Source organism: Oncorhynchus mykiss, chromosome 32, assembly GCF_013265735.2.
Source record: "Oncorhynchus mykiss isolate Arlee chromosome 32, USDA_OmykA_1.1, whole genome shotgun sequence".
NCBI classification, from domain to species: Eukaryota; Metazoa; Chordata; class Actinopteri; order Salmoniformes; family Salmonidae; genus Oncorhynchus; species Oncorhynchus mykiss.
The window spans coordinates 23,827,186-23,853,752 of NC_050572.1; the positions used below are offsets into that span (position 1 = coordinate 23,827,186).

At 43.8% G+C, this 26,567-nt stretch overlaps 1 protein-coding gene across 4 annotated transcripts in view; it reads left to right on the forward strand.

Moving 5' to 3' along the window:
- LOC110488131 (PHD finger protein 14) overlaps positions 1–26,567 on the forward strand; it is a 125,239-nt gene that overhangs the window by 68,893 nt on the left and 29,779 nt on the right. For 3 of the 4 annotated variants that reach the window (XM_036971651.1, XM_036971653.1, XM_036971652.1), the window contains exon 19: positions 7,448–7,565. The exons of the other annotated variant lie outside the window; for it this stretch is intronic. In XM_036971651.1, the coding sequence (XP_036827546.1) occupies positions 7,448–7,565 (118 nt within the window). The remainder of the gene's footprint in view (positions 1–7,447; positions 7,566–26,567) is intronic. 4 annotated transcript variants of the gene reach the window in all.

Here is a 26,567-nt window from a genome sequence, read left to right on the forward strand (position 1 = left end):
ACAGTGTCTATGGGGTCAAATTGCACTTCATAAGGATTCCACTAGATGTCAACAGTCTTTAGAACCTTGTTTGATGCTTCTACTGTGAAGGAGGGGGGAATGAGAGGGGATTGAGTCAGTGGTCTGTCAGAGTGCCACGAGCTGGTCACGTGTTAGCTTGAGTTCCATTGCATTTCTGAAGACAAAGGAATTCTCCGGTTGGAGCATTATTGAAGATTTATGTTAAAAGCATCCTAAAGATTGATTCTATTCTTGTAGACATGTTTCTACGAACTGTAATATAACTTTTTTGACTTTTCGTCTGAACTAAGCGATCACGCATTGAACATTTGGATTACTGGGCTAAACGCTCAAACAAAAAGGAGGTATTTGGACATTGCACAAATCAAACATTTATTGTGGAACTGGAATTCCTGGCAGTGTATTCTGATGAAGATCATAAAAGGTAAGTGAATATTTATAATGCTATTTCTTCTGTTGACTCCAACATGGCGGATATCTGTTTGGCTTGAATTGTTGTCTGAGCGCCGTACTCAGATTATTGCATGGTTTGCTTTTCCGTAAAGTCGTTTTGAAATCTGAAACAGCGGTTGCATTAAGGAGAAGTATGTGTTATTTTTGAATTTCGCGCACTGCCCTTTCAGCGGAATGTTGTCGGGTGGTTCCACTAGTGGAAAAGGGGGGTTTGTCGAGGGGTTCCGCTAGCCATAAAGAAAATGCTTTAAGCAGTAGTACTTTCCTACAGTTAAATGTCTGTAATTGCTCTGATTCCTTTCATATCCAATTATAACTCGCATGGCTTAGGTACCCCGGGAATCAATTGGATCTGACTTCCTCCCAATGTCTCTATGGTAAGAAAAAAAAAAATGAAATTATTCATTTAAATTAACTTTGAACGAGGATACACCTTCAAGTTAGCCAATGTACTGACTTCTGACTTAAACACATCCTTTTAACTTTAAACCCTGTGAATCCCCTTTCTTTGTGTCATATCCGTATAATCTCGCTAAAATGCCCTTTGATTTCATTTGGTCGTGTCTGTGTGTGAGGCATCGGCCGTGATCGCCTGTGGGTGAGGAGGAACAATTCTAGGAGGACCCCTGTAGGTGCCATACACTCCAGACCCTTTGAAGAAGGGAAATGTGATGTGAAGTTGAGAGACCTGTGATGAGAGCTGATCAAACCAAGGCTAATCCACCTGCTTGTCATCCCACTGATAGAGAAGGAGGGGGGGGGGGGGGAGAGGGAGATGGGGGGGGGGGGGGGGGGGGGGTACAGGGGAGGATGTGGCAGAGAGGAGGTCCTCTAAGAACTCCTGTAAGAGATTAAACAGCAGATGAAAGGGGATACGAGTCACCCGCCGAGGGCAACATGTGTAGCAGACAAAACCAATCAATCGCCCACCTCACACCCAATAAGATTACATCAATCAATAACCGCTCTTATGAGTGATTGGATTCTGTCTCCTTCCAGAGGAGAGGGAGGAGGGGAGACGAGCGAGCGGCTCAATTTTCCCAATGATTAAAGCGGCGACAAATTGGTTTGATAACATCAAGGACCTTGCTGTGGCTGAGTCTATAAGGGCAGTGTTCAGAGCAGATAGAGGTTGACCGACCACGTACAACGGACACAGTCAGTGAAGAGAAGGGTGGGATGGTGGGGCAACTGCATCACTTAGCTCTCAGACCAACTAGCCAATGACTGGCCTGCAGCACTAATCATTTATATGAGCTCAGTGAGGAAGAAGAGGAAAACAAGTGGTAGCATATACAATGAAAAAATAGTGGGCCTAAAACTGATCCTTGGGGGACACCATAGATAACTGTTATCATACCTATTGTTATTGCTGAGATATAACGTATGAATTGTGAAAAGAACACAGAATTGTTGTAAAATGTAAAAAATAATAATACTCCTAGATATAAATGCATTTAATAAAAGATCCTGACTCAAATTGAATGAAAACAGAAAGCGATGCAGAAGAACAGAAAGGAAAGGTTACTTCCTCTTGAACTTATTGCAAAACGCAGGTCTCGTCATTTAGAATTCCTATTAACTAATAATCATCTCCTCACCAGCCAACAGCCAGCCAGTCTGCATCAATGAGCAGTGTTTTAATTCAAATATGCTCACAGAGATACACAACAAACAGTACAATAGGTTCATTAAGGTAAAGTAATTAAAATAAGTAAACGGGGCAAAGTGTCATGCACACGCACACACTCACCTAATAAAACAAAAGAAGCCTCCTGTGAGTTGGGAGGTGTTGTGTGTGTGTGTGTGTGTGTGTCCTCTCTCTTGGCCCTGTACAGATGGAGATTCATGATCAATCAATTGGTGGTTGTGTGCAACAATCGGAGGATAGCTCATTAGCGCCACAGACACACTTGTGGTCATTTGTCTTCTTTTCACTGAGGAGGCCAGAGGGTGCTTTAAATTCCCCTTGTTTCCTTGAGGCCGATATGCCTGCTCAGCCCATCCAGTGTGACTGCTTGCGTGTGTGTGTGGACCACCTACCTCTGCAGGTTCCCTGCTGATGTGCACCAGCTGCTTCTACAACTTAGTAAGATGCCAATTATCTACCAATGAAACTGTTACTCTGGTTTTAGTCAATTTAACAGGTTTAGGGCTGACACAGAATAAACTTGGTCCTGGACTAAAAACATGCATTAAGGCCCTGAAACCAGATATTGATGTGCAAATAGAGGACGTGTCATCCACACCCCATTCTCCACCCTAAAATTGACCCTACTTCATATTCCCTAAACACTATCACCAGTCACACTCTCTGGCTTCATGCATATGATGTTAATGTACTTAATTCCAGACCCTAAACTCAATTATTTACGCTTCATTAGTTAAAGAAGATGATGAACTGGGCTGACTTGAACACCCATTAGCTATTCCGCCAACGACTCATGGTATGGTGGAGAAACGCTTATCGCTGTATAGGTTTAATAGGATGTGAACAAAGCAGTGGTTACTGTTTTCCTCTGGTGTTTTCTCTTTTAACTGCAGATCGTGTAAGAGAGGCTGTTCTGAGCTGACAGCCTGCTGCTGACGGCAACTCGTTGCTACATTGCCCTGTCAGAGTAAATCTATGGAGGAGATGGGGACAGAGGAGAGGGAGGAGAGAATTGACATACACAACCAGTATGTAGAATATGTGCCTGCTGTGGAATGAATTGGGAATCACATTGATATATATGGACGTGGTGGTTTAATGCTTAATACCTCAGGGTTATGGAAGATAGATTACCTATTTTACATGATGTGAACGCCGTAGTAGCAAAACTACGTCCTCTGGCTACGTTTTCCGGGAAGCTGTGTTTGAGTTGGAGGTTTTATTTTATCTCCCATTCCTAATGTCTTTTTTATTTACTGTCTGTTTCAGTGAAGGTACAGGGAATGTAGATGCTTTACTTTTTTAGTTTTCAACCTTCATGGCATGGCTGCTACACTAGTGTCTTATTACTTGTACTACTGACTTCCTACACAGACTTTTTATTTAGCAATACTTGCTTTGGCACACTACAGCATGCAGTCTTTCAACAGACTTTGCTTCTTTGCGTTATTAGCAGTAGCTTTTTGGTCTAACTGTGTACATATGTACATCCTATATTCATATTCAGATATTCTAATCGAAATGGACAGGTTGCCTTCTCAATTTCCTTCTGGCCCGACTACTGTGCATGAAGCAGAAGCAATTTGTAGGAGTGTTGATTGATCACCCATAGATTTCACAATAAACCCCTGCTCAGAATATTGACAGGGGGGGGCTTAGTTTAGAACGATCCCCGGTGGTGGTTGATCCTGTGGGAATGGTCTAAAACAGCTAGACTACTGTATGTGGAGAACTGCTCTAGAAACGCTGTGGCGAGATGTGTTCTTCTTACAACAGTCACCTACAGTCCTGTGTGACAGGGTCAAGGGGTGATGTCCATATGATGGGGATGCTTCCTCATTAGTGTGTGTTGTAGACTAAGGCCTTTATTTATAATAGGTTGTTTTATTAGAGTAGGTGTTCCTGGTAGTTGTTGCTGTGAAAAGGGATCCTCTGACAGGAGGTGCTGGATTCAACCCTCCGCAAGGTCACCTGTCGTCATCACCAGTCTGGTTATGGTTTCTCTCTGGTTCTATATGTTGTGGTGTTACAGTCTCTCTATCCTAGACTTAAAATACAATCATGTCTATTGGACTTTCACGTAGCCTAAATCATGCATAGATGTCCATGAGACATTTACACAGAGATTCATCCTATGTGGTTCTCCTTCCCCAAGTCACTCTCCCTCCCTCCCGCCTTTCCCCCTCTCCTCCTCCTCCCTTTATAGACACGGGGCGAGAGAACAGATTGACCTCCCTGGGCTGCAATCTGGTTGATCAGATTTCCATAGAAAAATCTCAATCCCCCACATTGATTAGGACATAATTAGTTAATCATGAACTAGAAGGAGAAAAGGGAGAGAGGGAGGGAGAGAAGGGGGGTGGGGGAGTTGGACAGAAGGGCATTCAGGCTCAACCAATGGAATCTCATTAATGCTAAATGTTTAGTTTTAGTAGTCTCATTTCCAACACAAAGACTCCCTCAGGTACACACACATATACAGTACACACACACACACACACACCTACTTTACAATCTTTACTGTATTTATTATATTCAGAATATACTGTGAGAAATGGGCTACTGACCTAAACGATTATCTAAAAACCATATTGATATGAGCGATAGTCGATATTCGTATTTAGTTTTTTACTGCCTGTATTGTAAGATTGTAAAACCGTGTTGTCTAACCCAAAGACACCATGGTAGTAACATTTAAGGACGGTTAACAGGCTTGTGTAATGACACAGCTATCTGGCTAGCCAAGCTATACACAAAGCTATGCTCATAGTATGACACCTGTGTAAGGTCAAGGGAAGGAGTAGTAACAGTGTGTTTTTTGATTTCATTAGCGTCTGCTCCCTGACAACTACCTGCCCTGTCACTATCTGTCAGTCTTAGTGTGTTTAGTTAATTAGGATCCCCAACTGCACATGCAGCAGCTACTCTGAAGTAGCTAGATCCACGGAAAACGTACAAATACAATACAGAACAGTTATAGACAAGAACAACGTAAGATATTACATTTTTTTAATGTAATAAGATATATATAGGAAAGGCACCAAGACAAACAAAAATTTCAACACTTCATATATACATATTAATATTGTTAAATACTGTACAGTTAAAGTAGATATAGAGAGAGCAGAGGCGCTGTGATACAAGATGTTTTATCTGTTTTTTAAAGCTACATTTGTTTTTTGCCTGAGTATCCTCTGGTGGCAGAGCATTCCATGATGACAGGGCTCTCTGAGCGACACATTAAATCTGTTTTGGTTTGGGTACAGTGAAGAAACCCATAGCTGTGTGTCTGCTGGGATGTCTGTTTGAAGTGTATGCAAATACATTATACAAGTGGTTAGGCATTTTAAATACACACGTTTCTTAAGTAGAAGAGAAGTAGTCCATTTCTCGTCAACCCTCAGTCATGAAGGACTATCAGGCATGTTGTGGATGTTAGTTGTGTATGTACAGTTAAGGCCAAGGGGGGCTGCTCTGTATTGAACCAGCTGCAGCTTTGCTAGGTCTTTCTTTGCTGCACCTGACTATATTATCAGACAGTAATCAAGATGGGACAAGACCAGAGCCTGAACAGCTAGTACAGTTGATCTTTGTGTCAATTTTTTTATAAAAGATATACCTCTCGGGGTGTCCAAAGTGGCACAGTGGTCTACGGCATCACTACAGACCCGGGTTCGATCCCAGGCTGTGTCATAACCGACTGTGACCGGGAGTCCCATAGGGCGATGCACAATTGGCCCAGCGTCGTCCGGGTTAGGGGAGGGTTTGGCCCAGTGTTGTCCAGGTTAGGGGAGGGTTTGGCCCAGTGTCGTCCGGGTTAGGGGAGGGTTTGGCCGAGGTGGGGCTTTACTTGTCTCATCACGCTCTAGTGACTGCTTGTGGCGGACAGGCTGCAGGCTGACTCCGGTTGTCAGTTGAACGATGTTTCCTCCGACACATTGGTGCGGCTGGCTTCCGGGTTAAGCGGGCCGGTGTTCAGAAGCGCCGTTTGGCTGGTCGTGTTTCGGAGGACCCCATGACTCGATCTTTGCCTCTCCCGTTGGGGAGTTGTAGCGATAAGACAAGATTGCAATTGGATATTTATTTATTTATTTTTTTTATTTTACCTTTATTTAACCAGGTAGGCAAGTTGATAACAAGTTCTCATTTACAATTGCGACCTGGCCAAGATAAAGCAAAGCAGTTCGACACATACAACGACACAGAGTTACACATGGAGTAAAACAAACATACAGTCAATAATACAGTATAAACATCACATACGATGTGAGCAAATGAGGTGAGATAAGGGAGGTAAAGGCAAAAAAGGCCATGGTGGCAAGGTAAATACAATATAGCAAGTAAAACACTGGAATGGTAGTTTTGCAATGGAAGAATGTGCAAAGTAGAAATAAAAATAATGGGGTGCAAAGGAGCAAAATAAATAAATAAATGAAATACAGTTGGGAAAGAGGTAGTTGTTAGGGCTAAATTATAGGTGGGCTATATACAGGTGCAGTAATCTGTGAGCTGCTCTGACAGTTGGTGCTTAAAGCTAGTGAGGGAGATAAGTGTTTCCAGTTTCAGAGATTTTTGTAGTTCGTTCCAGTCATTGGCAGCAGAGAACTGGAAAGAGGATATCACGAAATTGGGGAGAAAAAGAGGGTAAAAAAAAATCTAACACATAAGACATAACTCTCCCCATCTTCACAATAACTTTGTCAATATGACTTGACCATGATAACTGACCATCCAGTGTTTCTCCTAGGAGTTCAGCTTCTTCAACTTGTTCAATGGATACACCCTTCATGCACAACTCCAGTTGAGGTTGAAATACAATTATTTTGTTTTTTTATGTTTTTAAGACCAGTTTACTGTTAATTACCCATTCTGACACTAACAGTAACTCTTGCAAAGAGTCTCATTGAGCTCACTGGCTGTAGGTGCTGATGTATAGAGCAGTGGTTCTCCAACTTTTTTGGTTACTCCACCACCAACTGAATTTTACCCCTGAACTACCCCCTCATGTACGTTTTACAGTCTTCTCAAGTACCCCCTATGGATAGGCCAAGTACCTCCAGGGGTCCTAGTACCCCTAGTTGGGAACCACTGGGGTAGAGTGTGCAATGATCAGTGTACATAATCATTTTAGCTTCTTGTAAGACAGGAGTAACGGCCCAAGGCAACTGCCCTGAGGGATCTTGCACTGTACATATCTTATGTTAGAGAAGGTTCCATTGATGAATACTCTTGAGTTATATTGGAACTCTGTGCGTGCGTGTTTGTGCGTGCCTGCGTGGGTGTTCCACTGTATGTAACACCTGCCATACCTCTCTCCTGTAGGTGTGATGAGTGTTGTCTGTGCTACCACTTTGGCTGTCTGGACCCTCCCCTGAAGAAGTCTCCCAAGCAGACAGGATACGGCTGGATCTGCCAGGAGTGTGACACTTCCTCCTCCAAGGTGTGTGTTGTGTTGTGTTGTTTGTGTGTGGCGCACACACTGGGTGGTGATGATGATGTCTTCTTTTGGCATCACATTATTGAAGCAGCAGTTAAACAGCTGAATATTAACCTACAACAAATCTTACCAGGAAATATATAGTTATATGGGTAAGGATCAAAGGGAAAGAAATGTGTGTTTGAAGTGGTAAGAGTCCAGCATGGACAACAGCCATGGCTTCACTTAAATTTCCCGATCTTCTTCACGGATCCATTCAGCAAAAGGCTGGGCTGTCTCTGTGAGCGACAGGGTGTACTGTAGTTAGTATGACATGACAGCTCCAGCAACTGCAGCAGAAGCATGCGTCTCTGTGTCTTTTTACCTTGAAACCAAACGTGACAGCGAGCCAAAATGGCCGCCACCAATACCGGTCTCCTCATTGCTACCTCCTGAAGCGGTACTGCTCCATTTCCATCCCTTTCCATTTGAAATGTCCCTAACTGAAAATGGCAAGTCTCACCAGAAGCACTTTTTTTGCATTTTAAATAATGTTTTTCTTATTGAATTACAGTGTAATCAAGGGTAGCATGCGGCAGCTTGTGAACCTAATTAAGTTGACAAATGTGAAGCGCATTTCAATTTGTCCAGGAAAGGGCATTCCTATTGGCTCTATGTGTGTGGAAAATGGGGGTTAATTGATGTTGCAGAAGGAGGAAGAGAAACATTAAAGCCTGAGCCATACTGAAAACGCTGCATGCTGGGAATGAAACGTTAAATTACGGGCAAAATGTAAAGGTTTAAAGCTCAGTTAAAATGTTAGATAGCAGAGTTAGTGGAGGGTTACAATGATTAGATAGCAGACTGTAAATGTAAAATGTTAGATAGCTGACTAGAGACTTGTAGTTGTTGTAAAAACGTGTTTGTTGTTGTAGCCCTGTTTGGAAGGGACTTGGCGATGCGTCGGTGTACATGATCAACAACTGATGTTGTTTCTGCCCAACATTACAGTCCGGCATGTTTGTATTTTTATAGTGTTCTCGTAGCTCTAGTTCAACAAGAGTGCCAGGCTGTTTCGCAAAGAGATAATACACATTAATATAACACAAATAGTTTTTACAAAGTGTATAAGCATATATAGAAATGAAACCTATTTTCATGCGTAGAGCTGAACTCTGGTAATAAAGAGCCATGTCGAGAGTATTACAGACCAGAAGAGACTGCCTGTGTGTACTGCTGTGGTGTAAATGTGTACTGCTGTGGTGTAAATAGGCATAGTATTTGGCAAAGAGGGTGGAGAAAGACTCACAACACTATCCTGCTGTTGTTGTGTGTGGAGTGTGTTGGTCTAAACGGGGGCTGTAGGAGGGGACACACACTCAATGGAAGAAACACACAATGGAAAGGAGCTTTTAAGTGGTGAAAGCTGGAAAAGAAGGGAAAGGGAAGGGGGGCACAAGTCTTTGCTTTTTAAATGTGCTGCTGCTCGAAGCCTGCTGAGAGAGAGAGAGTAGAGAGTCCTCCAGAGACCCCCAGGACCAGACCCAATCCTCTTTAATCACCCGCGTGCAACACACATACCAAACGCACACTGGAACAAACACACACAAACACATAAAACAAACACATTGCAACAAACCCACTGACGGAATGGAACAAACACACACACACACACAGACCTGCCCCCCTCTCGTTAATCACATGTTTCATCCCCCGGAGTGTCTTCTCCACTCATTCCCCATCCACCCCCGTCCTCCCCTCCCCTCCCTCCCACCTCTCTACATCACTGTGTAAACCCTGGTGGTGGCGACTACCTCTGTGTGTCCCAAAGCAGACAACATGTCTGTAGTGACAGGAGAGGAGAGCTGCGTGAGCAGGGTTGAGGAGTTGTGGACTTTTACTCTGCTCCTCTTCATCAGACAGTAGTGGAGTTACAGTAGTAGATTGGACTTTTACTCTGCTCCTCTTCATCAGACAGTAGTGGAGTTACAGTAGTAGAGGGGACTTTTACTCTGTTCCTCTTCATCAGACAGTAGTGGAGTTACAGTAGTAGAGGGGACTTTTACTCTGCTCCTCTTCATCAGACAGTAGTGGAGTTACAGTAGTAGAGGGGACTTTTACTCTGTTCCTCTTCATCAGACAGTAGTGGAGTTACAGTAGTAGAGGGGACTTTTACTCTGTTCCTCTTCATCAGACAGTAGTGGAGTTACAGTAGTAGAGGGGACTTTTACTCTGTTCCTCTTCATCAGACAGTAGTGGAGTTACAGTAGTAGAGGGGACTTTTACTCTGCTCCTCTTCATCAGACAGACAGTTTGTACAGCGTTGTCACTATAGATCTACAGCTGTTAACAAGTGTCTGTCTCCCTCGGTCCAACTGCTGTACTAGTCCACACTGACTTATTACACTATGCCCTTGTGGAGCAAAGGGCCTCTCTGTTGCTACAATACTAGTGAGATAGCCTTTTATCTGAGTAATGTTGATGGATATATAGTGTAATGTGTCTGTTTCTGTTTCTTGTTACTGAATAGATTTGAGCGGCACAGGTAGCCTAGTGGTTAAGACCGTTGGGCCAGTAACCGAAATGGTTCGAATCCCTGAGCCAACTAGGTGAAAAATCTGTCTGTGCTTTTGAGCAAGGCACTTAGCCTGAATTACTCCTTTAAGTCCCTCTGGATAAGAGCATCTGCTAAATGACTCAAATGTAAATGTTTTACATTTAGTCTAAAACCAAACTACATGGTCTTTAGCTGAAGTGTCAAACTTCTAGCTATTTCCATGTATTTCATTGAGTAATCATGTGAATTCAAGTCTGAGCAACAGTGTATGATAAAAGTGTTTGTCAAAACATTTCACAATCATTACATACCTTCAGCATGTTTGTACGAATGCCACAATTTCCTATTTTTTATAAAAGACACATGTTCTAAAAACTTGTAATGTGTTTTCAGGTATTAAGTCGGTAATGGGCGGAAGTGAGTGTTGGAGATAATTGCCTCGACTTTGCACTCTGGGAGATGAGAGCAGAATTTAAGGGAAGTTATTCTATAATATGCGGCTTGTAAATGCCAAGCCTCTGCTGCATGCTGTGAATCGCTTGTGCCTGTGGGAAAGGAATGGTGCTTTAAATGGCAACTTTAAGTGCAGCTGAATCATACCTGACCGACTGTCTCAAATGTGATTTACATGGTGAGAGAAGCCAAGGGGGGTGGGTGGCTGGGTCGGTCACACAGAGCTGTGTCAGCCTGCTGGTCTGACAGTGGGGGAAAGATGTAGCTCTAGCTCGATGATCAGAATTTGACTTGTTATCCCTCCCGCCCTGACTGACTGGTAGCTGAGTGGAAGGAGCTTAAATCCGGAAGGACGAATGGAACTGAAGGAGAGACCGTAGGTAGGTTGGGAGTAGGGACACAGGAGCCAGCCAGCGAGTCAAAGTAAACTGGATGGAAGTTGAGGTTACACAATATTTTAAGTTGATTAAGCTTGAAATAGTTGATGCACCTTTTTAACTTATCTTTTTTTTATTTATATTTTTTTCAAACAACAAATATTTGTTTGACAATGCATTGCACCGTGTTCATGCCTTCGCTGTCTTTTGAATAAAGCACACAGATTAGCCTGTGAACTGTTAGTCTGATCCAAACGTTGGGTTGATGTAGTAGCAACATTTGACTTGACGAGTTTGGTCCATGATATTGTGGACCCCACGTGTAGTCATCCTCTCTAACTTCCATCCATCCTCTCTCTGTGTATCAGAGTGCTTGTCTCTCTTGATCAACACTGTGATGTCTCTGTTGTATCATACAATGCTTTTGTATTAGGAATTGTCTTTCCCCGCGTCTTGAAATTAGGAGTGTAGAAAAAACAAACGGTCTCTGTCAGTTTACGGTTGTGTGTAGGAATGCGCTCGTTGGTGTCAGCAGTCGCACACTTTTCTGTGTGTGTGAGTGTGCGTGCGTGCGGCTAGGCCAGGGTGATACAATTATTTATTAGGCAGCCTGGAGTTCATTACGGGTCTCTGGTTCTCCCTGCCTGCCTGGCTTAGATAAACCTGTGGCCTGACCAAGACCACAGCCCTAAATCCCTGCCTTCCCCTGTCACCCCAGGTCCTGGCCCAGTAGATCCCTGTAATAAACTGACAGTCATGCCGTAATATACGGATGGCCTTTCATTCCAGAGCCCGTTACTCGGCCGCGGTGGTGCCGAGGGGGGCTTGTTTAAAGCTTTATTTTACATCCTGCATTGTGTTCGTGGCCACGGCTACACTCGCCTGCCTGCCTGCTCTCTCTGTAATGTATCCAGAGATGAGGAGAGGAGAGGCAGCTGCCTGCTCTCTCGCTAGACGTCTCTGTAATGTTTTCAGAGATGAGGAGAGGCAGCTGCTTGCTCTCTCGCTACACGTCTCTGTAATGTATCCAGAGATGAGGAGAGGAGAGGCAGTTGCCTGCTCTCTCTGTAATGTATCGGGCCCAGAGATGAGGAGAGGTAGTTGCCTGCTCTCTCTGTAATGTATCGGGCCCAGAGATGAGGAGAGGAGAGATAGTTGCCTGCTCTCTCGCTAGACGTCTCTGTAATGTATCGGGCCCAGAGATGAGGAGAGGAGAGGCAGTTGCCTGCTCTCTCGCTAGACGTCTCTGTAATGTATCCAGAGATGAGGAGAGGAGAGGCAGCTGCCTGCTCTCTCGCTAGACGTCTCTGTAATGTATCGGGCCCAGAGATGAGGAGAGGAGAGGCAGTTGCCTGCTCTCTCGCTAGACGTCTCTGTAATGTATCGGGCCCAGAGATGAGGAGAGGCAGTTGCCCAGGCAGCAGTTAAAGCAGTTGGAACGCTCTGCAGCGGGTGGACGGTGGGTTAGTGTGTGGGCAGAGCTTCTTTAGATACACTTTAGACTTTTCTTGTCATCAAAAGACTTAAAACTTGTGCAATTACTGTCCGTGAAAGAGTTATGTTGTTTTCCTCTTCAGTTCATTCAAGGCCAAGAAACGACCAAGTGCAAAAAGGCAATTTTTCTTTAAAGTTCCTAGTTCCCTGCGTGACCTAACGCTCGTTGTGTGTTTAAGAAATATAAGTTGCTGGTTTTGTGTGTGCGCGTTACTGTGTGTGCGCGTTACTGTGTGTGCGCGTTACTGTGTGTGCGCGTTACTGTGTGTGCGCGTTGCTGTGTGTGCGCGTTGCTGTGTGTGCGCGTTACTGTGTGTGCGCGTTACTGTGTGTGCGCGTTACTGTGTGTACGCGTTACTGTGTGTGCGCGTTACTGTGTGTGCGCGTTACTGTGTGTGCGCGTTGCTGTGTGTGCGCGTTGCTGTGTGTACGCGTTACTGTGTGTGCGCGTTACTGTGTGTGCGCGTTACTGTGTGTGCGCGTTGCTGTGTGTGCGCGTTGCTGTGTGTACGCGTTACTGTGTGTGCGCGTTACTGTGTGTACGCGTTACTGTGTGTGCGCGTTACTGTGTGTGCGCGTTACTGTGTGTGCGCGTTGCTGTGTGTGCGCGTTGCTGTGTGTACGCGTTACTGTGTGTGCGCGTTACTGTGTGTGCGCGTTACTGTGTGTGTGTGTTCCTGTGTGTGCGCGTTACTGTGTGTGCGCGTTACTGTGTGTGTGTGTTCCTGTGTGTGTGTGTTCCTGTGTTTGCATGTCATTGGATGACATGAGCCGTTATAGGAGGCGGAGTGTTTTAGTCTAGTTTTTTGACGTTGTTTAAAATAGTGAACTATTAGAATAGGTTACCATTTGTGTTTTGTAATTGTTTACAGGGTTGCAGTTAATATACGTTTGGGTGTTGTTTTGATGTTCTACCCATTTCGGAGGATGATTACCTTTTACACACAGACCCATCAATCAGAAAGCTTCATGGCTTGACCTGTGAAAGTAGCTAATTAAGTTAGCCTAATTAACTTAATGAAGTGTCACACTCTGCCGGCTTTACTAGAGGAGAGGAAATAAAAATAGGGATCATTACTCATCGGCTGGAAGGACATTTATAACACGTCTGATATGAGAGATGGGAGGACATTTATAACACACGTCTGATATGAGACATGGGAGGACATTTATAACACACGTCTGATATGAGAGATGGGAGGACATTTATAACACACGTCTGATATGAGAGGACATTTATAACACGTCTGATATGAGAGATGAGAGGACATTTATAGCACACGTCTGATATGAGAGATGGGAGGACATTTATAACACACGTCTGATATGAGAGATGAGAGGACATTTATAACACACGTCTGATATGAGAGATGAGAGGACATTTATAACACGTCTGATATGAGAGATGAGAGGACATTTATAACACACGTCTGATATGAGAGATGAGAGGACATTTATAACACGTCTGATATGAGAGATGAGAGGACATTTATAGCACACGTCTGATATGAGAGATGGGAGGACACTTATAACACGTCTGATATGAGAGATGAGAGGACATTTATAACACGTCTGATATGAGAGATGAGAGGACATTTATAACACACGTCTGATATGAGAGATGAGAGGACATTTATAACACGTCTGATATGAGAGATGAGAGGACATTTATAGCACACGTCTGATATGAGAGATGGGAGGACATTTATAACACACGTCTGATATGAGAGATGGGAGGACATTTATAACACACGTCTGATATGAGAGATGGGAGAACATTTATAACACACGTCTGATATGAGAGATGAGAGGACATTTATAACACACGTCTGATATGAGAGATGAGAGGACATTTATAACACGTCTGATATGAGAGATGAGAGGACATTTATAGCACACGTCTGATATGAGAGATGGGAGGACATTTATAACACGTCTGATATGAGAGATGAGAGGACATTTATAACACGTCTGATATGAGAGATGAGAGGACATTTATAACACACGTCTGATATGAGAGATGAGAGGACATTTATAACACGTCTGATATGAGAGATGAGAGGACATTTATAGCACACGTCTGATATGAGAGATGGGAGGACATTTATAACACACGTCTGATATGAGAGATGGGAGGACATTTATAACACACGTCTGATATGAGAGATGAGAGGACATTTATAACACGTCTGATATGAGAGATGAGAGGACATTTATAACACACGTCTGATATGAGAGATGGGAGGACATTTATAACACACATCTGATATGAGAGATGAGAGGACATTTATAACACACGTCTGATATGAGAGATGGGAGGACATTTATAACACGTCTGATATGAGAGATGGGAGGACATTTATAACACGTCTGATATGAGAGATGGGAGGACATTTATAACACGTCTGATATGAGAGGACATTTATAACACACGTCTGATATGAGAGATGAGAGGACATTTATAACACACGTCTGATATGAGAGATGGGAGGACATTTATAACACACGTCTGATATAAGAGATGGGAGGACATTTATAACACACGTCTGATATGAGAGATGGGAGGACATTTATAACACACGTCTGATATGAGAGAACATTTATAACACACATCTGATATGAGAGATGGGAGGACATTTATAACACACGTCTGATATGAGAGATGGGAGGACATTTATAACACACGTCTGATATGAGAGATGGGAGGACATTTATAACACGTCTGATTTTAGAGATGGGAGGACATTTATAACACACATCTGATATGAGAGATGGGAGGACATTTATAACACACGTCTGATATGAGAGATGGGAGGACATTTATAACACGTCTGATATGAGAGATGGGAGGACATTTATAACACACGTCTGATATGAGAGATGGGAGGACATTTATAACACATGTCTGATATGAGAGATGGGAGGACATTTATAACACACGTCTGATATGAGAGATGGGAGGACATTTATAACACACGTCTGATATGAGAGATGGGAGGACATTTATAACACACGTCTGATATGAGAGATGGGAGGACATTTATAACACACACGTCTGATATGAGAGATGGGAGGACATTTATAACACACGTCTGATATGAGAGATGGGAGGACATTTATAACACACGTCTGATATGAGAGATGGGAGGACATTTATAACACACACGTCTGAAATGAGAGAACATTTATAACACACGTCTGATATGAGAGATGGGAGGACATTTATAACACGTCTGATATGAGAGATGGGAGGACATTTATAACACACGTCTGATATGAGAGATGGGAGGACATTTATAACACACGTCTGATATGAGAGATGGGAGGACATTTATAACACACGTCTGATATGAGAGATGGGAGGACATTTATAACACACGTCTGATATGAGAGATGGGAGGACATTTATAACACACGTCTGATATGAGAGATGGGAGGACATTTATAACACGTCTGATATGAGAGATGGGAGGACATTTATAACACACGTCTGATATGAGAGATGGGAGGACATTTATAACACACGTCTGATATGAGAGATGGGAGGACATTTATAACACATCTGATATGAGAGATGGGAGGACATTTATAACACATCTGATATGAGAGATGGGAGGACATTTATAACACACGTCTGATTTGAGAGATGAGAGGACATTTATAACACACGTCTGATATGAGAGATGGGAGGACATTTATAACACATCTGATATGAGAGATGGGACGACATTTATGACACATCTGATATGAGAGATGGGAGGACATTTATAACACACTTCTGATATGAGAGATGGGAGGACATTTATAACACGTCTGATATGAGAGATGGGAGGACATTTATAACACACGTCTGATATGAGAGATCGGAGGACATTTATAACACACGTCTGATATGAGAGGACATTTATAACAAGTCTGATATGAGAGATGGGAGGACATTTATAACACACGTCTGATATGAGAGGACATTTATAACACGTCTGATATGAGAGATGGGAGGACATTTATAACACGTCTGATATGAGAGATGAGAGGACATTTATAACACACGTCTGATATGAGAGATGGGAGGACATTTATAACACACATCTGATATGAGAGATGAGAGGACATTTATAACACACGTCTGATATGAGAGATGGGAGGACATTTATAACACGTCTGATATGAGAGATGGGAGGACATTTATAACACACGTCTGATATGAGAGATGGGAGGACATTTATAACACACGTCTGATATGAGAGATGGGAGGACATTTATAACACACGTCTGATATGAGAGATGGGAGGACATTTATAACACACGTCTGATATGAGAGATGGGAGGACATTTATAACACACATCTGATATGAGAGATGAGAGGACATTTATAACACACGTCTGATATGAGAGATGGGAGGACATTTATAACACGTCTGATATGAGAGATGGGAGGACATTTATAACACACGTCTGATATGAGAGGACATTTATAACACGTCTGATATGAGAGATGAGAGGACATTTATAACACACGTCTGATATGAGAGATGGGAGGACATTTATAACACACGTCTGATATGAGAGATGAGAGGACATTTATAACACACGTCTGATATGAGAGATGGGAGGACATTTATAACACACGTCTGATATGAGAGATGGGAGGACATTTATAACACACATCTGATATGAGAGATGAGAGGACATTTATAACACACGTCTGATATGAGAGATGGGAGGACATTTATAACACGTCTGATATGAGAGATGGGAGGACATTTATAACACACGTCTGATATGAGAGGACATTTATAACACGTCTGATATGAGAGATGAGAGGACATTTATAACACACGTCTGATATGAGAGATGGGAGGACATTTATAACACACGTCTGATATGAGAGATGGGAGGACATTTATAACACACGTCTGATATGAGAGATGAGAGGACATTTATAACACACGTCTGATATGAGAGATGGGAGGACATTTATAACACACGTCTGATATGAGAGATGGGAGGACATTTATAACACACGTCTGATATGAGAGAACATTTATAACACACATCTGATATGAGAGATGGGAGGACATTTATAACACACGTCTGATATGAGAGATGGGAGGACATTTATAACACACGTCTGATATGAGAGATGGGAGGACATTTATAACACGTCTGATATGAGAGATGGGAGGAAATTTATAACACACATCTGATATGAGAGATGGGAGGACATTTATAACACACGTCTGATATGAGAGATGGGAGGACATTTATAACACGTCTGATATGAGAGATGGGAGGACATTTATAACACACGTCTGATATGAGAGATGGGAGGACATTTATAACACATGTCTGATATGAGAGATGGGAGGACATTTATAACACACGTCTGATATGAGAGATGGGAGGACATTTATAACACACGTCTGATATGAGAGATGGGAGGACATTTATAACACACGTCTGATATGAGAGATGGGAGGACATTTATAACACACGTCTGATATGAGAGATGGGAGGACATTTATAACACACGTCTGATATGAGAGATGGGAGGACATTTATAACACACGTCTGATATGAGAGATGGGAGGACATTTATAACACACGTCTGATATGAGAGATGGGAGGACATTTATAACACACGTCTGATATGAGAGATGGGAGGACATTTATAACACACGTCTGATATGAGAGATGGGAGGACATTTATAACACACGTCTGATATGAGAGATGGGAGGACATTTATAACACACGTCTGATATGAGAGATGGGAGGACATTTATAACACACGTCTGATATGAGAGATGGGAGGACATTTATAACACACGTCTGATATGAGAGATGGGAGGACATTTATAACACACACGTCTGATATGAGAGAACATTTATAACACACGTCTGATATGAGAGATGGGAGGACATTTATAACACACGTCTGATATGAGAGATGGGAGGACATTTATAACACACGTCTGATATGAGAGATGGGAGGACATTTATAACACGTCTGATATGAGAGATGGGAGGACATTTATAACACACGTCTGATATGAGAGATGGGAGGACATTTATAACACACGTCTGATATGAGAGATGGGAGGACATTTATAACACACGTCTGATTTGAGAGATGAGAGGACATTTATAACACACGTCTGATATGAGAGATGGGAGGACATTTATAACACATCTGATATGAGAGATGGGAGGACATTTATAACACACTTCTGATATGAGAGATGGGAGGACATTTATAACACACGTCTGATATGAGAGATGGGAGGACATTTATAACACGTCTGATATGAGAGATGGGAGGACATTTATTACACACGTCTGATATGAGAGATGGGAGGACATTTATAACACACGTCTGATATGAGAGATGGGAAGGGATGGCCAGACAATGTTTCACCAACTAACCTCAGATCAGGTTTTATCTCAACAACAAAATCATCTGTTAGTATTCTATTGATCTTTCTATTGAGAATCCTTTCCCCCTCAGTTTGAATGTCAATCTCTTACCTTGGTCTAACACAGGTGAAAACAAGAATCCCCTTGTTCGAGTGCATGATCCCTACACTATTCTGTCTATTCCCTCCATAAGGGCACCTGCATACCTTAAAGACTGACCAGATCAATCAGCCTCAACAAGCGACTCGTTCTGAATCCAGCCAAGTGGCTAAAGCATGATCATCTCATAAATGGAGGTTGTATTTCACACACAGCCCAGGTTTAACCAAAGTTTAATGTGATTTAAAGGCAAGAGGGGATGGCTAAACTCGACCGTGGGGACTGCTGTCGCAGCGGTCTGTGGCCCAGTGGTGGCCGGGTAGGCTGGGAGAGATGCTGAACTGAAGACGGAGGGAAAATCAATGACCAGAAGTCACCTCCATCACTTTAACTAGCCCACTCCGGCCCCCACGGGCCCCCGGCCGCCCCTCTCGGGCCAATTTGCAGAGAGTAAACAGTGTTGTGTGATCTGTGATTGCTGCTCTGCTGGGGTCCCCAGTGACCACCTCTATAGGACCATTACTCAGGAGCCAAGTTGAATAACCATGTTACATGGTGGCCACTTCACTACAGTGACCTCCTACAGCACAGTACATGCTGGATGGCCATGAAGTAATAGACATTCAGACGCCACCACTATCTGAGATGTGCTGAGACGGCATAGTAACCCTCTTGCAAGATGGCCACTTCACTAGGACCCCCTACTGTATGCTAGGTTACATGTCTAACACACGCAGACTAGAGCAGACCATGAAGATGGGAAGAAAGTGGGACTATGCCACCACTCCCTAAGATGTACTGAGACAACATAATAACCCTGTTGCATGGTCGCCACTCAGTCCCCAGGACCACCTCCACTACATACTGGATGTATACTCAGTCCCCAGGACCACCTCCACTACATACTGGATGTATACTCAGTCCCCAGGACCACCTCTACTACATACTGGATGTATACTCAGTCCCCAGGACCACCTCCACTACATACTGGATGTATACTCAGTCCCCAGGACCACCTCCACTACATACTGGATGTATACTCAGTCCCCAGGACCACCTCCACTACATACTGGATGTGTACTCAGTCCCCAGGACCACCTCCACTACATACTGGATGTATACTCAGTCCCCAGGACCACCTCCACTACATACTGGATGTATACTCAGTCCCCAGGACCACCTCCACTACATACTGGATGTATACTCAGTCCCCAGGACCACCTCCACTACATACTGGATGTATACTCAGTCCCCAGGACCACCTCCACTACATACTGGATGTATACTCAGTCCCCAGGACCACCTCCACTACATACTGGATGTATACTCAGTCCCCAGGACCACCTCCACTACATACTGGATGTATACTCAGTCCCCAGGACCATCTCCACTACATACTGGATGTATACTCAGTCCCCAGGACCATCTCCACTACATACTGGATGTGTACTCAGTCCCCAGGACCATCTCCACTACATACTGGATGTATACTCAGTCCCCAGGACCACCTCCACTACATACTGGATGTGTACTCAGTCCCCAGGACCACCTCCACTACATACTGGATGTATACTCAGTCCCCAGGACCACCTCCACTACATACTGGATGTATACTCAGTCCCCAGGACCACCTCCACTACATACTGGATGTGTACTCAGTCCCCAGGACCACCTTCACTACATACTGGATGTATACTCAGTCCCCAGGACCACCTCCACTACATACTGGATGTGTACTCAGTCCCCAGGACCATCTCCACTACATACTGGATGTGTACTCAGTCCCCAGGACCACCTCCACTACATACTGGTTGTGTACTCAGTCCCAAGGACCACCTCCACTACATACTGGATGTATACTCAGTCCCCAGGACCATCTCCACTACATACTGGATGTATACTCAGTCCCCAGGATCACCTCCACTACATACTGGATGGATACTCAGTCCCCAGGACCACCTCCACTACATACTGGATGTATACTCAGTCCCCAGGACCACCTCCACTACATACTGGATATATACAGTGCCTTGCGAAAGTATTCGGCCCCCTTGAACTTTGCGACCTTTTGCCACATTTCAGGCTTCAAACATAAAGATATAAAACTGTATTTTTTTGTGAAGAATCAACAACAAGTGGGACACAATCATGAAGTGGAACAACATTTATTGGATATTTCAAACTTTTTTAACAAATCAAAAACTGAAAAATTGGGCGTGCAAAATTATTCAGCCCCCTTAAGTTAATACTTTGTAGCGCCACCTTTTGCTGCGATTACAGCTGTAAGTCGCTTGGGGTATGTCTCTATCAGTTTTGCACATCGAGAGACTGAATTTTTTTCCCATTCCTCCTTGCAAAACAGCTCGAGCTCAGTGAGGTTGGATGGAGAGCATTTGTGAACAGCAGTTTTCAGTTCTTTCCACAGATTCTCGATTGGATTCAGGTCTGGACTTTGACTTGGCCATTCTAACACCTGGATATGTTTATTTTTGAACCATTCCATTGTAGATCTTGCTTTATGTTTTGGATCATTGTCTTGTTGGAAGACAAATCTCCGTCCCAGTCTCAGGTCTTTTGCAGAGTCCATCAGGTTTTCTTCCAGAATGGTCCTGTATTTGGCTCCATCCATCTTCCCATCAATTTTAACCATCTTCCCTGTCCCTGCTGAAGAAAAGCAGGCCCAAACCATGATGCTGCCACCACCATGTTTGACAGTGGGGATGGTGTGTTCAGCTGTGTTGCTTTTACGCCAAACATAACGTTTTGCATTATTGCCAAAAAGTTGAATTTTGGTTTCATCTGACCAGAGCACCTTCTTCCACATGTTTGGTGTGTCTCCCAGGTGGCTTGTGGCAAACTTTAAACAACACTTTTTATGGATATCTTTAAGAAATGGCTTTCTTCTTGCCACTCTTCCATAAAGGCCAGATTTGTGCAATATACAACTGATTGTTGTCCTATGGACAGAGTCTCCCACCTCAGCTGTAGATCTCTGCAGTTCATCCAGAGTGATCATGGGCCTCTTGGCTGCATCTCTGATCAGTCTTCTCCTTGTATGAGCTGAAAGTTTAGAGGGACGGCCAGGTCTTGGTAGATTTGCAGTGGTCTGATACTCCTTCCATTTCAATATTATCGCTTGCACAGTGCTCCTTGGGATGTTTAAAGCTTGGGAAATCTTTTTTTGTATCCAAATCCGGCTTTAAACTTCTTCACAACAGTATCTCGGACCTTCCTGGTGTGTTCCTTGTTCTTCATGATGCTCTCTGCGCTTTTAACGGACCTCTGAGACTATCACAGTGCAGGTGCATTTATACGGAGACTTGATTACACACAGGTGGATTGTATTTATCATCATTAGTCATTTAGGTCAACATTGGATCATTCAGAGATCCTCACTGAACTTCTGGAGAGTTTGCGGCACTGAAAGTAAAGGGGCTGAATAATTTTGCACGCCCAATTTTTCAGTTTTTGATTTGTTAAAAAAGTTTGAAATATCCAATAAATGTCGTTCCACTTCATGATTGTGTCCCACTTGTTGTTGATTCTTCACAAAAAAATACAGTTTTATATCTTTATGTTTGAAGCCTGAAATGTGGCAAAAGGTCGCAAAGTTCAAGGGGGTCGAATACTTTCGCAAGGCACTGTGTGTATATATATGTGTATATATATATATATATAAATATATATATATATATATATATATATATATATATATATATATATATATATATATATACACATACATACATACACACACACACACACACACACACACACACACACACACACACACACACACACACACACACACACACACACACACAGTGGGGCAAAAAAGTATTTAGCCAGCCACCAATTGTGCAAGTTCTCCCACTTAAAAAGATGAGAGAGGCCTGTAGTTTTCATCATAGGTACACTTCAACTATGACAGACAAAATGAGGACAAAAAATCCAGAAAATCACATTGTTGGATTTTTAATGAATTTATTTGCAAATTATGGTGGAAAATAAGTATTTGGTCAATAACAAAAGTGTATCTCAATGCTTTGTCATATACCCTTTGTTGGCAATGACAGAGGTCAAACGTTTTCTCTAAGTCTTCACAAGGTTTTCACACACTGTTGCTGGTATTTTGGCCCATTCATGAAGATATCCTCTAGAGCAGTGATGTTTTGGGGCTGTTGCTGGGCAACACAGACTTTCAAAAGATGTTCTATGGGGTTGAGATCTGGAGACTGGCTAGGCCACTCCAGGACCTTGAAATGCTTCTTACGAAGCTACTCCTTCCTTGCCCGGGCGGTGTGTTTGGGATCATTGTCATGCTGAAAGACCCAGCCACGTTTCATCTTCAATGCCCTTGCTGATGGAAGGAGGTTTTCACTCAAAATCTCACGATACATGGCCCTATTCATTCTTTCCTTTACACGGATCAGTCGTCCTGGTCCCTTTTCAGAAATACAGACCCAAAGCATGATGTTTCCACCCCCATGCTTCACAGTAGGTGTGGTGTTCTTTGGATGCAACTTGGCATTCTTTGTCCTCCAAACATGACGAGTTGAGTTTTTACCAAAAAGTTATATTTTGGTTTCATCTGACCATATGACATTCTCCCAATCTTCTTCTGGATCATCGAAATGCTCTCTAGCAAACTTCAGACGGGCCTGGACATGTACTGGCTTAAGCAGGGGGACACGTCTGGCACTGCAGGATTTGAGTCCCTGGCGGCGTAGTGTGTTACTATTGGTAGGCTTTGTTCCCAGCTCTCTGCAGGTCATTCACTAGGTCCCCCCGTGTGGTTCTGGGATTTTTGCTCACCGTTCTTGTGATCATTTTGACCCTTGCGTGGAGCCCCAGATCGAGGGAGATTGTCAGTGGTTTTGTATGTCTTCCATTTCCTAATAATTGCTCCCACAGTTGATTTCTTCAAACCAAGCTGCTTACCTATTGCAGATTCAGTCTTCCCAGCCTGGTGCAGGTCTACAATTTTGTTTCTGGTGTCCTTTGACAGCTCTTTGGTCTTGTCCATAGTGGAGTTTGGAGTGTGACTGTTGGAGGTTGTGGACAGGTGTCTTTTATACTGATAACAAGTTCAAACAGGTGCCATTAATACAGGTAACGAGTGGAGGACAGAGGAGCCCCTTAAAGAAGAAGTTACAGGTCTGTGAAATCTTGCTTGTTTGTAGGTGACCAAATACTTATTTTCCACCATAATTTGCAGATAAATTCATAAAAAATCCTACAATGTGATTTTCTGGATTTTTTTTTCTTCTCATTTTGTCTGTCATAGTTGAAGTGTACCAATGATGAAAATGACAGGCCTCTCATCTTTTTAAGTGGGAGAACTTGCACAATTGGTGGCTGACTAAATACTTTTTCTTCACATTTTCTAACGGGGCTAGACATTTTGGTGAGGTTTTTTTCTCACCTTAGTAGCCTCGTTTTACTGTCAAAAATAAAATTAAACCATCTAGTGTTCAGTGAAATAACAACACAATGTCAAATACAGGTAGCCTAGTCAAATAATTAACATCCAATCACATATACTGTTACTGCCTCGCGGGAATTCCACTAACGGTCCGTATGTAGGCAAACGTAGCGGCTGCTCTTTCCGTTTGCTTGAAAATGGATAAATGGTTAAAAAAAGTAAGGCCCACATCCATAAAGACACATACCAGCTCTACTGGTACATACCAGCTCTACTACACCTCCAACTGTTGACAACACAAGTTGTTCTGCTTCCACGAGCACATCCAATGCTAGCATCTGTCTCTCCCTCCCTAGCTTCTGTCTCTCCCTCCCTAGCATCTGTCTCTTCCTCCCTAGCATCTCTCTTCCTCCCTAGCTTCTGTCTCTCCCTCCCTAGCATCTGTCTCTTCCTCCCTAGCATCTGTCTCTTCCTCCCTAGCATCTGTCTCTTCCTCCCTAGCATCTGTCTCTTCCTCCCTAGCATCTGTCTCTTCCTCCCTAGCTTCTGTCTCTCTCTCCCTAGCTTCTGTCTCTTCCTCCCTAGCATCTGTCTCTCTCTCCCTAGCATCTGTCTCTCCCTCCCTAGCTTCTGTCTCTCTCTCCCTAGCTTCTGGCTCTTCCTCCCTAGCATATGTCTCTTCCTCCCTAGCATCTGTCTCTTCCTCCCTAGCATCTGTCTCTTCCTCCCTAGCATCTGTCTCTTCCTCCCTAGCATCTGTCTCTTCCTCTCTAGCATCTGTCTCTTCCTCTCTAGCATCTGTCTCTTCCTCTCTAGCATCTGTCTCTTCCTCTCTAGCATCTGTCTCTTCCTCCCTAGCATCTGTCTCTTCCTCCCTAGCATCTGTCTCTTCCTCCCTAGCATCTGTCTCTTCCTCCCTAGCATCTGTCTCTTCCTCCCTAGCATCTGTCTCTTCCTCCCTAGCATCTGTCTCTTCCTCCCTAGCATCTCTCTCCCTCCCTAGCATCTGCCTCTCCCTCCCTAGCATCTCTCTCTCCCTCCCTAGCATCTCTCTCTTCCTCCCTAGTATCTGTCTCTTCCTCCCTAGCATCTGTCTCTCTCTCCCTAGCATCTGTCTCTTCCTCCCTAGCTTCTGTCTCTCCCTCCCTAGCTTCTGTCTCTCCCTCCCTAGCTTCTGTCTCTCCCTCCCTAGCATCTGTCTCTTCCTCCCTAGCATCTGTCTCTTCCTCCCTAGCATCTGTCTCTCCCTCCCTAGCATATGTCTCTCTCTCCCTAGCATCTGTCTCTCCCTCCTAGCATCTGTCTCTCCCTCCTAGCATCTGTCTCTCCCTCCCTAGCACATGTCTCTCCCTCCCTAGCATATGTCTCTCTCTCTAGCATCTGTCTCTCCCTCCTAGCATCTGTCTCTCCCTCCTAGCATCTGTCTCTCCCTCCTAGCATCTGTCTCTCCCTCCTAGCATCTGTCTCTTCCTCCCTAGCATCTGTCTCTTCCTCCCTAGCATCTGTCTCTTCCTCCCTAGCATCTGTCTCTTCCTCCCTAGCATCTGTCTCTTCCTCCCTAGCATCTGTCTCTCCCCCCCTAGCATCTGTCTCTCCCTCCCTAGCATCTGTCTCTCCCTCCCTAGCATCTCTTTCTCCCTTACTAGCGTCTGTCTCTCCCTCCCTAGCATCTGTTTCTTCCTCCCTAGCATCTGTCTCTCTCTCCCTAGCATCTCTCTCTCTCCCTCCCTAGCATCTCTCTCTCTCTCTCCCTCCTTAGCATCTCTCTCTCTCTCTCCCTCTCTAGCATCTCTCTCTTTCTCCCTCTCTAGCATCTCTCTCTCTCTCCCTCCCTAGCATGTGTCTCTCCCTCCCTAGCATCTGTCTCTCCCTCCCTAGCATATGTCTCTCTCCCTAGCATCTGTCTCTCCCTCCTAGCATCTGTCTCTCCCTCCTAGCATCTGTCTCTCCCTCCTAGCATCTGTCTCTCCCTCCTAGCATCTGTCTCTCCCTCCCTAGCACATGTCTCTCCCTCCCTAGCATATGTCTCTCTCCCTAGCATCTGTCTCTCCCTCCTAGCATCTGTCTCTTCCTCCCTAGCATCTGTCTCTTCCTCCCTAGCATCTCTCTTCCTCCCTAGCTTCTGTCTCTCCCTCCCTAGCATCTGTCTCTTCCTCCCTAGCATCTGTCTCTCCCTCCCTAGCATCTGCCTCTCCCTCCCTAGCAT